The sequence below is a fragment of the Geotrypetes seraphini genome, chromosome 12 (genome assembly GCF_902459505.1).
Source record: "Geotrypetes seraphini chromosome 12, aGeoSer1.1, whole genome shotgun sequence".
Taxonomy (NCBI): Eukaryota; Metazoa; Chordata; class Amphibia; order Gymnophiona; family Dermophiidae; genus Geotrypetes; species Geotrypetes seraphini.
Genome location: NC_047095.1, coordinates 120,886,219 through 120,902,121, shown reverse-complemented (window position 1 = coordinate 120,902,121; position 15,903 = coordinate 120,886,219). Strand labels below are relative to the sequence as shown.

General features: G+C 43.3%; 1 protein-coding gene across 1 annotated transcript; it reads right to left on the bottom strand.

The window, feature by feature from the left end:
• Positions 1–5,142: 5,142 nt before the first annotated feature.
• Positions 5,143–15,227, bottom strand: LOC117346334 (major histocompatibility complex class I-related gene protein-like; the record flags this gene model as incomplete). The annotated part of the gene is made up of 4 exons (XM_033915730.1): positions 15,206–15,227; positions 12,602–12,865; positions 7,758–8,030; positions 5,143–5,418 (listed from the first exon to the last, which is right to left on the bottom strand). Coding segments are annotated over exons 1-4 (835 nt in total), but the record flags the coding sequence as incomplete, so codon positions are not given.
• Between the last annotated feature and the right edge of the window lie 676 nt (positions 15,228–15,903).

Here is a 15,903-nt window from a genome sequence, read left to right as displayed (position 1 = left end):
AAAAAGTTACAAGGGGGGGTATTACGTTAAAAAAAGTTACAAGGGGGGTATTACGATAAAAAAAGTTACAAGGGGGGGTATTACGATAAAAAAGTTACAAGGGGGGTAATACGATTAAAAAAAGTTACAAGGGAGGGGTATTACGATAAAAAAGTTACAAGGGTGGGGTATTACGATAAAAAAAGTTACAAGGGGGGTATTACGATAAAAAAAGTTACAAGGGGGGTATTACGTAAAAAAAGTTACAAGGGGGGGTATTACGATAAAAAAAGTTACAATGGGGGGGTATTACGTTAAAAAAAGTTACAAGGGGGGTATTACGATAAAAAAAGTTACAAGGGGGGGTATTACGATAAAAAAGTTACAAGGGGGGGTATTACGTTAAAAAAAGTTACAAGGGGGGGTATTATGATTTTCCAAAAAAAAGGTACAAGGGGGGGTATTATGATTTTCTAAAAAAAAGGTACAAGGGGGGGTATTATGATTTTCTAAAAAAAAGGTACAAGGGGGGTATTATGATTTTCCAAAAAAAAGGTACAAGGGGGGGTATTATGATTTTCCAAAATAAAGGTACATGGGGGGGTATTATGATTTTCCAAAAAAAAGGTACAAGGGGGAGGTATTATGATTTTCCAAAAAAAAGGTACAAAAGGGGTTATTATGATTTTCCAAAAAAAAGGTACAAGGGGGGGTATTATGATTTTCCAAAAAAAAGGTACAAGGGGGGGTATTATGATTTTCCAAAAAAAAGGTACAAGGGGGGGTATTATGATTTTCCAAAAAAAAGGTACAAGGGGGGGTATTATGATTTTCCAAAAAAAAGGTACATGGGGGGGTATTATGATTTTCCAAAAAAAAGGTACAAGGGGGGAGTATTATGATAAAAAAGGTACAAGGGGGGGTATTATGATTTTCCAAAAAAAAGGTACAAGGGGAGGTATTATGATTTTCCAAAAAAAAGGTACAAGGGGGGAGTATTATGATAAAAAAAGGTACAAGGGGGGGTATTATGATAAAAAAAGGTACAAGGGGGGTATTATGATAAAAAAAGTTACAAGGGGGGGTATTATGATTTTCCAAAAAAAAGGTACAAGGGGGGGTATTATGATTTTCCAAAAAAAAGGTACAAAGGGGGGGTATTATGATTTTCCAAAAAAAAGGTACAAGGGGGGGTATTATGATTTTCCAAAAAAAAGGTACAAGGGGGGGTATTATGATTTTCCAAAAAAAGGTACAAGGGGGGGTATTATGATTTTCCAAAAAAAAGGTACAAGGGGGGGTATTATGATTTTCCAAAAAAAAGGTACAAAGGGGGGGTATTATGATTTTCCAAAAAAAAGGTACAAGGGGGGGGTATTATGATTTTTCAAAAAAAAGGTACAAGGGGGGGTATTATGATTTTCCAAAAAAAAGGTACAAGGGGGGGGTATTATGATTTTCCAAAAAAAAGGTACAAGGGGGGGTATTATGATTTTCCAAAAAAAAGGTACAAGGGGGGAGTATTATGATAAAAAAAGGTACAAGGGGGGGGTATTACGATAAAAAAGTTACAAGGGGGGGGTATTACGTTAAAAAAGTTACAAGGGGGGGTATTACGATAAAAAAAGTTACAATGGGGGGGTATTACGTTAAAAAAAGTTACAAGGGGGGTATTACGATAAAAAAGTTACAAGGGGGGTATTACGATAAAAAAAGTTACAAGGGGGTATTACGATAAAAAAAGTTACAAGGGGGGGTATTACGATTAAAAAAGTTACAAGAGGGGGGTATTACGATAAAAAAAGTTACAAGGGGGGGTATTACGTTAAAAAAAGTTACAAGGGGGAGTATTACGATAAAAAAAGTTACAAGGGGGGTATTACGATAAAAAAAGTTACAAGGGGGTTATTACGATAAAAAATTTACAAGGGGGGGTATTACGATAAAAAAAGTTACAAGGGGGGGTATTACGATAAAAAAAGTTAAAAGGGGGGGTATTACGATAAAAAAAGTTACAAGGGGGATATTACGTTAAAAAAGTTACAAGGGGGGGTATTACGATAAAAAAAGTTACAAGGGGGGGTATTACATTTAAAAAAGTTACAAGGGGGGGTATTACGTTAAAAAAAGTTACAAGGGGGGGTATTACGATAAAAAAGTTACAAGGGGGGGTATTACGATAAAAAAAGTTACAAGGGGGGTATTACGTTAAAAAAAGTTACAAGGGGGTATTACGTTAAAAAAAGTTATAAGGGGGGGTATTATGATAAAAAAAAGTTACAAGGGGGTATTACGATAAAAAAAGTTACAAGGGGGGTATTACGTTAAAAAAGTTACAAGGGGGGGTATTACGATAAAAAAAGTTACAAGGGGGGTATTACATTTTAAAAAAGTTACAAGGGGGGGTATTATGATAAAAAAAAGTTACAAGGGGGGGTATTACGATAAAAAAGTTACAAGGGGGTATTACATTTAAAAAAGTTACAAGGGGGGGTATTACGATAAAAAAAGTTACAAGGGGGGGTATTACATTAAAAAAGTTACAAGGGGGGTATTACGATAAAAAAGTTACAAGGCGGGGTATTACGTTAAAAAAAAGTTACAAGGGGGGTATTACGATAAAAAAAGTTACAAGGGGGGTATTACGATAAAAAAAGTTACAAGGGGGGGTATTACGTTAAAAAAGTTACAAGGGGGGTATTACGATAAAAAAAGTTACAAGGGGGGTATTACGTTAAAAAAAGTTACAAGGGGGGGTATTACGATAAAAAAAAGTTACAAGGGGGGTATTACGATAAAAAAAGTTACAAGGGGGGGTATTACGATTAAAAAAAGTTACAAGGGGGGGTATTACGATAAAAAAGTTACAAGGGTGGGGTATTACGATAAAAAAAAGTTACAAGGGGGGGTATTACGATAAAAAAAGTTACAAGGGGGTATTACGATAAAAAAGTTACAAGGGGGGGTATTACGTAAAAAAAGTTACAAGGGGGGGGTATTACGATAAAAAAGTTACAATGGGGGGGTATTACGATAAAAAAAGTTACAAGGGGGGGTATTACGATAAAAAAGTTACAAGGGGGGGTATTACGTTAAAAAAAGTTACAAGGGGGGGTATTATGATAAAAAAGTTACAAGGGGGGTATTACGATAAAAAAAGTTACAAGGGGGGGTATTACGATAAAAAAGTTACAAGGGGTGTATTACGATAAAAAAAGTTACAAGGGGGGTATTACGTTAAAAAAAAGTTACAAGGGGGGGTATTACGATAAAAAAAGTTACAAGGGGGGTATTACGTTAAAAAAAGTTACATGGGGGGTATTACGATAAAAAAAGTTACAAGGGTGGGGTATTATGATAAAAAAAGTTACAAGGGGGGGTATTACGATAAAAAAAGTTACAAGGGGGTATTACGTTATAAAAAGTTACAAGGGGGTATTACGATAAAAAAAGTTACAAGGGGGTATTACATTTAAAAAAAGTTACAAGGGGGGGTATTACGATAAAAAAGTTACAAGGGGTGTATTACGATAAAAAAAGTTACAAGGGGGGATATTACGATAAAAAAAAGTTACAAGGGGGGGTATTACGATAAAAAAGTTACAAGGGGGGGTATTACGATAAAAAAAGTTACAAGGGGGGGTATTACAATAAAAAAGTTACAAGGGGGGTATTACGATAAAAAAAAGTTACAAGGGGGGTATTACGATAAAAAAAAGTTACAAGGGGGAGGTATTACGATAAAAAAGTTACAAGGGGGTGTATTACGATAAAAAAAGGTACAAGGGGGGTATTACGATAAAAAAAGTTACAAGGGGGGGGTATTACGATAAAAAAAGTTAAAAGGGGGGTATTACGATAAAAAAGTTACAAGGGGGGGGTATTACGATAAAAAAGTTACAAGGGGGGTATTACGATAAAAAAAGTTACAAGGGGGGGTATTACGATAAAAAAGTTACAAGGGGGGGTATTACAATAAAAAAGTTACAAGGGGGGTATTACGATAAAAAAAAGTTACAAGGGGGGTATTACGATAAAAAAAAGTTACAAGGGGGAGGTATTACGATAAAAAAGTTACAAGGGGGTGTATTACGATAAAAAAAGGTACAAGGGGGGTATTACGATAAAAAAAGGTACAAGGGGGGTATTACGATAAAAAAAGTTACAAGGGGGGGGTATTACGATAAAAAAAGTTAAAAGGGGGGGTATTACGATAAAAAAAGTTACAAGGGGGGTATTACGATAAAAAAAGTTACAAGGGGGGGTATTACGATAAAAAAGTTACAAGGGGGGGGTATTACGATAAAAAAGTTACAAGGGGGGGTATTACGATAAAAAAGTTACAAGGGGGGGTATTACGATAAAAAAAGTTACAAGGGGGGGTATTACGATAAAAAAAGTTACAAGGGGGTGTATTACGATAAAAAAAAGGTACAAGGGGGGGTATTATGATAAAAAAGTTACAAGGAGGGGGTATTAAAATAAAAAAAGTTACAAGGGGGGGTATTACGATAAAAAAAGTTACAAGGGGGGGTATTATGATAAAAAAATGGAAATGAGACAGACCCGCCCCTTCCCGGCCCATCCCCACTAAATTTAAGGCCTGATTGGCCCAGTCTCTAGAAGCCTGGACCAATCAGGCCTTAGGCATAGCGGGTCCGCCCATCCCCACTAATCCTAAGATTTGATTGGCCCAGGCTAGGCCAATAAGGCCTTAGGATTAGTGGGGATGGGCGGACCCACTATGCCTAAGGCCTGATTGGTCCAGGATATTGGTCCAGGATATGTCTAGGAAATAGGTATTTGTTAGGGCTCCTGTGTTAGTGGCCACGCGCAAACTGGGAAATTAGCACATGGCCATGAATTAATTCAGTTTCTATACTGTACTCTCCAGGGAACTCATAATGGTTTACATTAATGCATTCAGGCACTCAAACATTAATGGAGGGGGGAATAGAAAATGCAACCATGTTACAGGCGTGCTAAAACTGGCCTCAGTGCGCAGGAAACCCGCGTGCTAGTCATAGCGCAGGTCACTTTTTAAGCACAGCTCAGTAAAAAGGCCGCGTCGATCGGTGCCAGTCATTTCCCAGAATGCTTTGCTGGTATTTCACGGCATGACACGTTTTAAGTACGTTTTTCTCCTGGTTTCCAGCCCCTCACCCCAGTGCACCGTCTCATCCTCCTCCAGGCTTCTGTGCCACACCAGACAGGCGTAATCATCTCGGGTGTTAGATTTGACATTTAAGGACACGGCGGCCTGGTAGGTCCCGTCTGGATTGGGCAGAATCGCCTCTGCCTCCAATTTAACCTGCGTCTCCGCTCCATTCTTCAGCCACTTCATTTCGACGCAACGGGGGTAGAACCCATAGGCGTGGCAGTACAGGGTCACGGAGTCATTCAGGAGCTTCCTTTCTGTAATCCTCACGTTGGGTTTATCTGTAGATAAGATTTTAAGATACTGGTTAACGACAATGTTTGAACTGATCATCTTCAGAGCGGTAATGCTGCTTGGGTGGTTTGGACTATCTCCCAGATTCGGTATAGGGCACCCAAAGATGGATGCGTGATTTTGGGTACGGAAGACAGATCTGCACGCATACTACTTCATCAATTACCGTATATACTCGAATATAAGTCGATCCAAAAATAAGTCGAGACCCCTATTTTTCTCCCCAAAAAGGAGGAAAAATGGTTGACTCATATATAAGTTAATATTCAAGGGCCCTGCCAGGATCTGCACCCAGCGCTCCCTCCCTCCCCTGTCAGGCTCTGCGGGAGCCATTCAGGAAGCCGCTCAGCATCGAGCAGCAGCGCCAAAGCGTGCTCCTGCTCGGTGCTGCTCAGCGGCTGAAGCCGAAACTCACAGCAGTGACCGACCGGCTTAGCAGCGGGGCAGGAGTGTGGAAAGCTCGCTCCTGCCCGCTACACCTCTGGACCACCAGGGATTCCAGCGGCAGAGGAGGTATAATGGACAGGGCAGGGAGGGGGGACAGCGTGCAGAGCCTGGAGGCCCTGCAGAGGCCTGAAATAAGTCTGGAAGGGGGGTGGGTGGGTGCTGGCCCAAATATAAACTGGGAGCCCCCAAAATCCCAGTTTATATTCGAGTATATACGGTAGGTGTTAAAATCCCAGTTTATATTCGAGTATATACGGTAGGTGTTAAAATCCCAGTTTATATTCGAGTATATACGGTAGGTGTTAAAATCCCAGTTTAAATTTGAGTATTGGTTTTATGCACGGGTCAATGATTGGCTGAGTGGTAGACTTCAGAGGGTGATGGTCAATGGTACCCTTTCTGAAACATCAGAGGTGACCAGCGGAGTGCCGCAGGGCTCGGTCCTGGGTCCTCTCCTTTTTAACATATTCATAAGGGACTTGACACGAGGGCTACAGGGTAAAGTAATGTTATTCGCCGACGATGCAAAACTGTGCAACATAGTAAGTGAAAGCTTTTTACAGGATAGTATGACACAGGACCTTCGTACGTTGGAAAACTGGTCCTCGACATGGCAGCTAGGCTTCAATGCTATGAAATGTAAGGTCATGCACCTCGGTAGCAGAAATCCGTGCAGAACTTACACCTTAAATGGAGTAACATTAGCTAGAACCTCAGTAGAACGAGATTTGGGAGTAATCATCAGTGCAGACATGAAGGCTGCCAAGCAGGTAGAGAAGGCCACATCCAAGGCAAGGCAAATGATGGGATGTATCAATAGAAGTTTCGTCAGTCGGAAACCAGAAGTCATAATGCCGCTGTACAAAACCATGGTGAGACCTCATCTGGAGTACTGTGTGCAGTTCTGGAGGCCACATTACCATAAAGACATGATTAGAATCGAGTCGGTTCAGCGGATGGCCACTAGGATGATCTTGGGGTTCAAGGGTCTCTCATACGAAGAGAGACTGAGCAGACTGTGGCTCTACACTCTAGAGGAACGCAGGGAGAGAGGGGACATGATTGAGACATTTAAATACATCACAGGACGTGTCGAGGTGGAAGATGTCATCCTCTTCCCCAGGGGACCCTCGACCACAAGAGGGCATCCGCTTAAACTCAGAGGAGGGAAGTTCAGTAGTGACACCAGGAAGTATTTTTTCACGGAAAGGGTGGTAGATCACTGGAATAAGCTTCCGGTGCAGGTGGTCGAGGCCACTGGCGTGCTTGACTTTAAAAGTAAATGGGACATGTACGTGGGATCCCTACGTAGGACGAATCACTAGCATCTAGACTTATCGGGGTGGGTCAGTAGAGTGGGCAGACTTGATGGGCTATAGCCCTTTTCTGCCGTCATCTTTCTATGTTTCTATGTTTCTAATTGGCACTAATTAGTATTTATGCTGTTCGATAACATATGTGCCTAAATTTTCTGGCATGTAGCTCAAAAAGGGTGTGTGGCCAGGGGGAGGGGCATGGGCGGGCCACGGGTGTTCCCAGAATTTAGGCACGAGGTTTAGATTATGGTTACCATATGTCCGGATTTACTAGAACCACATCTGGAGGGCATCCACACATGCACGCATGCATGTGACCTCATCACGCCACATCCGCGCATACTCGAAAGCACTCCAGATGTGGCCCCCAATCCAGGTCACAAGTACCTGGCAGAACCCCAAAGAGTAGCAAGATTCCATGCTGCTGATTCCAGGGCAAGCAGTGGCTTCCCTCCCATGTCTGCCTCAGTTGCAGACTATGGACTTTTCCTCCAGGACTTTGTCCAAACCTTTTTCATGCCCAGCTATATTAACCACCCACCGTCCCCTCTCTCAGTCTTTACCTTTGCGTTGGAGGGTCTGGTTTGCAAAGGGAAGCAAGAATCGCAGTTCGTCGCATAGCGTACGCAGGCCCTTCACGAACCACTGAGTCAGAGTTTTGTTAGCATTTCGGTACTGTACTATCCTCTCAGCCTCCGGCATTTCCGTTGTCCAGTTCATGGTGTCTGTGTTGATGTGCATAAAATCCGCCCTGTCAAACGCTGTCCTGTAAAAGACGAACGTGGTGTTCGTGTCTGTGAGCTCACAGCCTTCCATCGTCTGGTACGTGTGGACACCTGAAAATAAGGAGCAATTCAGAGTCAGACAGACATGTTTTACAATCACTAGCATCTGAATATATATATATTTATTAAAAATATTTATATTTATATATTTATATATATATATATATTTATTAAAAATATTTATTACGAGGGGCGCCAGTGAGCTTCGAGAGGAATGGCTGCCTGAATTTGTGCTCCGGCAAAACAATTATAAGAATCTAGAACATACCATCGAATTGTGTTTAATTTTGTCTCAGGTGCTAAAAATTGTGTAGGTTTTGGGGTGTCTGCCACAAAGAGCGGTAAGCGGTCAAAACCTGACCCGTCTTCACCATCTAAACAAGCGGGATCGAAATCTGAGGCAAACCAGCCTGCGCTCAGACTGGAGGAACTTAGAGCGTTGAAAGACTTATTATTTGATACGAAAATAGATATTGAAGATATAAAAAAAGAAATATCGACAATAGAAACCGACCTTATTCAATTTCGGAGTAGAGTGGAAACTCTTGAACATAAGAACATAAAGAATTTCCACTGCTGGGTCAGACCCTGGTCCATCCTGCCCAGCAGTCCGCTCACATGGCGGCCCCCAGGTCAAAGACCAGTTCTCTAAATGAGTCCAGCCTCACCTGCGTACGTTCCAGTTTAGCAGGAACTTGTCCAACTTTGTCTTGAATCCCTGGAGGGGTTTTTTCCCTATGACAGACTCCGGAAGAGCGTTCCAGTTTTCTACCACTCTCTGGGTGAAGAAGAACTTCCTTACGTTTGTACGGAATCTATCCCCTTTCAACTTTAGAGAGTGCCCTCTTGTTCTCTCTACCTTAGAGAGGGTGAACAACCTGTCTCTATCTACCAAGTCTATTCCCTTCAGTATTTTGAATGTTTCGATCATGTCCCCTCTCAGTCTCCTCTTTTCAAGGGAGAAGAGGCCCAGTTTCTCCAATCTCTCACTGTACGGCAACTCCTCCAGCCCTTTAAACATTTATTCGCTCTTCTCTTGACCCTTCTCTGGACCCATGAACCCATGGATCGCCCAAATGATTCTCGAGGCCCCCACTTACCTCGACTTCAGAAAAACACTCAAAACTTACCTATTCAACAAACAAGCCCCGTAACGCCCCCTTTCTGGAATTACCTGGCCACACGTTCAACCCATTCCCCCCCCCATTATTGATCGCTGTCTTCCTGCTCCCCCACCCGTTCCCTTCTTCATCAGCCAAGTTCGGCTAAAGTTGTTGTAAATCCAATAAATTGTGGTAAATCGGCCCATTCGGCCCGTTCAGCCCTTCCCCCCCTCTATCGATCGCTTTCTTCCTTCTCTCCTTCCCACTTCCGCTTCTTCAGCCATGGTCGGCTGAAGGTGTTGTAAATCCAATATATTGTTTGTAAATCGGCATGTCAATGCGGATCCTATTGTAATTGTTGTGAACCGCCTAGAACTCGATGGGTATGGCAGTATAAGAATAAAATTATTATAATTATTATTATTTTGAGTAGTACCGTGTCCTTCTTCAAGTATGTGCTACGGAAGAAATTTGTCAAATGATCTAACCAAACCGTATTGACCATTCCCAGATCCCAATGCATACTATAGCTATCAATCTTGTAATCTCCCTGGGAATGCCCAGGCTAATTTCTTGTAAAGCATTTAGAACTGAAAGGTATTGGTGGGATAGAAGACATGTGTGTAATGTAATGTAATCTCCAGTGCCATTTTAGCTGGCAAAACTTTGTTTATGAGAGAAGCGTCACACTATGCTGAACATGAGAAATCTGGTCACTCATCCGCCAATTGTTTAAAAGCACAAACGGAATGTACCTTTATTTCATCAATCAAGACTAACAAGGGTGTTTTAACAGATCATTCTGCTATTCTGGATTGCTTCCATGTCTACTACAGTGAATTATACACATCACAAGCCTCTTCAACACTTAACAGACCAGGCTTTCTGTACAGTATCTCACATCCTACTACTACTGACACTAACGATAATGAAGTCTTTACTGCGCCTTTCAAGGAATCTGATTTATGCGATGCTTTGTCAAACTTGACAAAACACCAGGCCCAGATGGTTTACCAGTTGAATTTTATATGGCGTTTAAATCTCTGCTTCTACCTAAGCTAGCATCATTTTATAATTATCTGATTCAAACTTGTTAGGGGCTCGTTTACTGAAGGGACTATAATGGTTCTACCAAAAATTGGAAAAGATAGACAACTTGTGCAAAGCTACAGGCCACTCTCAATGATCAATCAATGTGGATGCTGTATGCTAAACTTCTCACTACGCGATTACAGAAGATCTTGCCTAAATTAATATCCAGTGAACAAACTGGCTTCATGAATGGACACATATCTAGTGACTAATCTAATCTAATCTAAATCTTGGGTTTATATACCGCATCATCTCCGCAGATGGAGCTCGACACGGTTTACATGGTTAGGGAAGGAACGGAACTCCAGTGGAATTATATAAGTATGAGAGAAGAGAGGTTGGTGTGAGAGTGCCAGGAGCGGGACGGGGTTACGTTCTGGAGAAGAGCCAGGTCTTCAGATGCTTACGGAATGGTAGAAGGGGGCTCAAATTGCGGAGAGGGGAAGGGAGACTGTTCCAGAGCTGAGTGATTCTGAAAGGGAGGGAAGAGCCAAGTTTACCAACAAGGGAGATGCCTTTTAAGGAGGGGTAGGATAGTTTTAATTTTTGAGTGGATCTAGTGGAGGTTGGATTTGAGGAATTCCAGGATAGAGGGATAAAAGGAGGAAGGATACCGTGGAGGATCTTGAAGGTTAGGCAGGCACATTTAAAGTAGACCCTGGAAATAACGGGAAGCCAGTGGAGTTTGGAGTGACAATACGAGACTTTTCTTTAACATACTTCAACAGGTTGAGAGAATAGATACACCATACCTTGCTCTTGGATTAGACGCCGAAAAGGCATTTGATCGGGTAGAATGGCCGACACACAAATGTGGTTAAGTTTGTCACACGCTGAAGGGGAAAATCGCCTTGAAACAGCCTGGTTTGGTGAAACATGAATTCGTGTTGGCTTGATCTAACGCCTCCCCCCCCCCCCAACCCCCACGCACATACTACAAACAGCGCTGGTATTGGTGTCAGTCAAGCAACAGTGCCGTATGTGGAATCACGGCTACCTCAAAAGTAGGCCAGGGTTCTTGGGGCCTACATTTCTGACGTCTATGTTTAACATGACTCAAATCTACGGCAGCACCTAAGAATGCCTCATGTCTTATCTGGCTTTAGGCACACCTACTTTGACCTTATATATTCTAAGGTGGCTCCGTAAATGTGATCTAGGCGCTGGGTTTGTAGGAAGGTTTTAAATGGTTTTGTCGCTTAAGTTATGGCACCGTTTAAAGAATATGGGCCTTAGCGTACAATAACAGGAAAATAAAACAGTAGGTCAGTTTGTCATATCGTCTGTGACCCTTGATTTTACTTTTTAATATAGATTTACCTGTACACTGCTTAGAAATCCGATAAGTGGAATATCAAAATTTTTAATAAAACTTGAAAATAGTTTAATGTGTTTTGCAGTAACCTGTTTTTCACATGCTACTTGGTTGACCACTGTTGGAATCAGGATACTGGACTTGATGGACCTTCGCACAATTCTTATGTTCTTAAAATCAAGCCATTGTGACATCACTGCTGAGGTTGGCTCTTGGGCATTGGTGGAATGAGGCATTATGACATCACAATCTCAGCTCTGGAATGTTGCTACTTTTTGGGTTTCTGCCAGGTACTTGGGACCTGGGATGACCACTACTGGAAATAGGATACGGGGCAACTCTTATGTGAGCCAAGTCTAGGACATTGTGACATCACTGCTGAGGTTGGCTCTTAGGCATTGGTGGAATGAGGCATTATGACATCACAATCTCATTGGGTTTCTGCCAGGTACTTGGGACCTGGGTTGGCCACTGCTGGAAACAGGATACTGGGCTTGATGGACCTTCAGTCTGTCCCAGTATGGCAGCTCTTATGTTCTTATTAGGGATTAATGACTTTTAGTAAAAGGGCCCCCAAATGTGTGGTGTCCAGTTCTGCATTTTACAAATTTGTTTTGGGAGGCGTGGCATAGAGGAAATTAGAGATTATTGCTTTTATCAGAAACCCAGGGGGTCCCTAGAGACTTTGATGTTCATCGAGGGAGCCTAAAGTTGAAAGTTCACCTAGGGCAGGGCTGCCCAGTTCCGTTCCTTGAGCTCCACTGGCAGGCCAGGTTTTCAGAATATCCACGATGAATATGCATGAGAGTGATTTGCCTATCAAGGAGGCAGGGCAGGCAAATCTCTCTCATGCATATTCATCGTAGGTAGCCTGAAAACCTGGCCTGGCTGTGGACCTCGAGGCCCGGAATTGTGTTGCCCTGACCTAGGGCATCAAATACCCTTGCACCGTTACTGTTATTACCCCCCATCCTGCGTGCAAAACGTGTCAACTGATGCAGAGAAGCACTTGATTAACTTTTCCCTCTCTCAGACTCTCTTCTGTGCTGTTAATGACTACGGCTTATCGCAGGGGTTATTTAATCTTGTTATAGCGCCAGGGTGCAACTCACCTTCAGTCTGATTGGTTAGAAGCATTATCTGCTTCATCACATTCATCGAGTTGCGCTGGAGGAGCAACAGATACTGGTTCTTGATCCGCCAATTATAGGGACTCACTGCCTTCCTCACCCACGCGGTTCGGGGTTCCAGCACCTCCGTGTGACTGTCATACCATTCCACGATGATGTCATTCAAATACACAGCAGCGAAAAAATACAGGGCGCTAGGCTCTGCATCCTTGATGATTGTGGTGAGGTATCTCAGAGAATGGTTCCCTGGTATGGAGAGAGAGAGACAGAGAGAGACAAGTACTCCATTACAAAGAGAATGTCCCATCTTGAGAGAGGAACTGTCACACTCTGAGAGACAGTGAAGCTACCACACAGTTAAAGAGAGACTGTTACACTGAGAGAGACAGATACAGCATTACGGAGAGAATGTCACCTCTTGAGAGAGGAACAGTCACACTCTGAGAGACAGTGAAGCTACCACACAGTTAAAGAGAGATTGTTGCACTGAGAGAGACAGATACAGCATTACAGAGAGAATGTTCCATCTTGAAAGAGGAACTTACACAGTCTGAGAGAGTGAAACTGCCACACTGTTAAAGAGAGACAATTCCATTGTGCGAGACAGAGAGACAGAGGCGTCCGCAGCTTCACGTCAAATCCATGAGGAGGTGGTAGAGACGAGAACGGTACCTGAATTCAGGAGAGCGTGGGCCGGGCATGTGGGTTCTCCAACCTTTTTCACGTAAAGGCTCGCATTGTGAATATGAGAAAGCTCTCAGGGCCACCAAAAGATTTCAAGCTTACACTTACAAGGGTGAAATGGCGTAGTGAAGGAGGTACGGGGATGGTCTCCGCCAGGCGCGGTCTTCCTAAGGGCGTGGAGCCCCCTCCTCTCCAACACCCGCCGCCCACTCCTCTCCTTGCCTTCACCCACACCTTTGTTCTCTCTGACCTCACATCCGGGACCCATGCCTAGAAAGCGAAGTCAAAAGGGCGAGCCAACGCTGATGTGGGCGTGCCAGAGAAGTTAAAAAAGGGAAGGGGGTGCATGTGCGGAAAGGGGGGGCAGAGAAGAGGGCGGGGAACGGCGTTATTGCCCTGAGTGCCATTCACCCTTACTGCGCCGCTGCGAGGGTGGTTTGAAAAGTTCCGTAAAACAAGTTAAACAAATACAGTACTCCCCCAAAATTCGCGGGGGGTTTTGATTTGATTTTGATTTTATTTCTCATATACCGCTATACCGTGAGGTTCAAAGCGGTTTACAATGAAAATAGATTAAAGATACATTAAAATAAAATAAATATAAAATGGTACTTTGGATTTCCCTAGCTGTCCCCGTGAATTTTGAAAAACCGCGAATACGGTTTTTCATCTGATCGAAGGCAGGAGAGGGCAGCTGGGGCGCCGGCAGGTCCTTAAATTGTTTTTTTAAATATATTATTTTTTTGTATTATATTAAGAATGAAGATGAGGATGGGAGAAAATGATTGTTTAATGTAATAATTGTATAGTGAATAGTGTGTTTTGTGCAGTTTTTCTGATTTACCATTTATACTGCACTATCGAAGTTTAAAAATCAATAACGATTAAAAAAAAAAATTAAAAATTGTACTTTCGAAGCCAGGCACATTTTCCGACCCCCTCTTCCTGGTACTAAAGCCTTGGTTTCACCAATCAGGAGCTGCTTTGACACGATTGGTGTAACCACGATTGCTGCTCCTGATTGGTGTAACCATGACTTTAGTACCAGGAAGAGGCGGTCGGAAAATACCGTGAATTACTGAGTCCGCGATTTGCGAACCGTGAATGCGCGGGGGTTTACTGTATTTTTTTTTTTTTTTTTAAATCCAGTTATATTTCTGAACAGTCTCCATTGAGGCCTCTACACTTAGGGCTCCTTTTACGAAGCTGCGTTAGCGGCTTTAGCGCGCACGACTTTTAATCACGTGCTAGCCGAAAAACTACCGCCTGCTCAAGAGGAGGCGGTAGCGGCTAGCGCGGCCGGCGGTTTAGTGCGCGCTATGACGAGCGTTAAACCGTTAATGCGCCTTCGTAAAAGGAGCCCTTAGGGGGTCCTTTTATTAAGGTGAGCTGAGTTAGCGCGTGCTAAATGCTAAGACATCCATTATATTCCTTTGGGTGTCTTAGCATTGATCGCACGCTAAATCGGTTAGCGCACCTTAATTAAAGGACCCCTTAGCCCAGCGAGTTTCCCGTTTTTCCATCCCATCAGAAAAAAAAATAGGTTTTGTCAAATTTTTAAAAAATTTTTGGTTAACTTGCTATTTCACTGAACTTTTCAAACCACCGTCTCGCTGCTAATTTTGTATAGCGCCTTGATTGATTTGGGTATTAAAACATTAGAAATTAATACTACACTTCTCCCTCCGGATTCGCGGGGGATAGGGGAAGAGCCGGACCGCGAATGGCGAAAAACTGCGACTATCTGGCTCTGACCCACCCCCGCCTCCCTACCGCCTTCCCGGCCTTACCTGGTGGTCTAGCGGGCTTTCAGGGCAGGAGCGATCTTCCTACGCTCCTGCCCCGTGCAGATCGCCATGAGGAAATGGCTGCCGGGAGTTCCCGTAGTCTCTCGAGACTTACGACGGGAATTCCCCACAGCCATTTCCTATTGGCGATCTGCACGGGGGCAGGAGCGTAGGAAGATCGCTCCTGCCCCAAAAGCCCGCTAGACCACCAGCTAAGGCCGGGATGCCGGGGGGGGAAGACTTAACAATGTTTTGTTTTTTCTTTTCTTTTTTTTCCCCCTCCCAAAAAAATCGCGAATAGGTGAAATCGCGATTGCCGAAACCGCGAATGGGGAGGGGGAAGTGTAATATTGGTACTGCAATATGTCAAGGACTCGCTTTATTTTGAACTCCATTTCCCCGTCCCCTCCCCGCGAGTTTTGTCGCTGTCCCTGCCCCATTCCTGTAAGTTCGGCCTCAACCGCACAAGCCTCGAGCACTTATGATTTTAAAGTGTTTGAGGCTGGCGCAAATGAGGACACAGGTAAATATAGTTCCACCAGATCTTTTAAAAATATTTCAAGTACATTCTACTGAAACTTTTCGGGGTGGGAGGGGAGAGGAAGAAACAAAATTCTGCCCTCCCAGTACACTTTGACTCTACAAAGGTCTAAAAGTCGGCGTCTAGGAATTCGGGACTCCTGGACACAGGCCAATTGGGCAAATGCTGGGATTAACATTCAATGTTCCTTCTGTAGCCCAAATCCCACCTGCTCTCACTGCCCATATGAGCGGGCAGCCCCTTCCCACCCCAGTCTCTCATCAGTCCCCAAT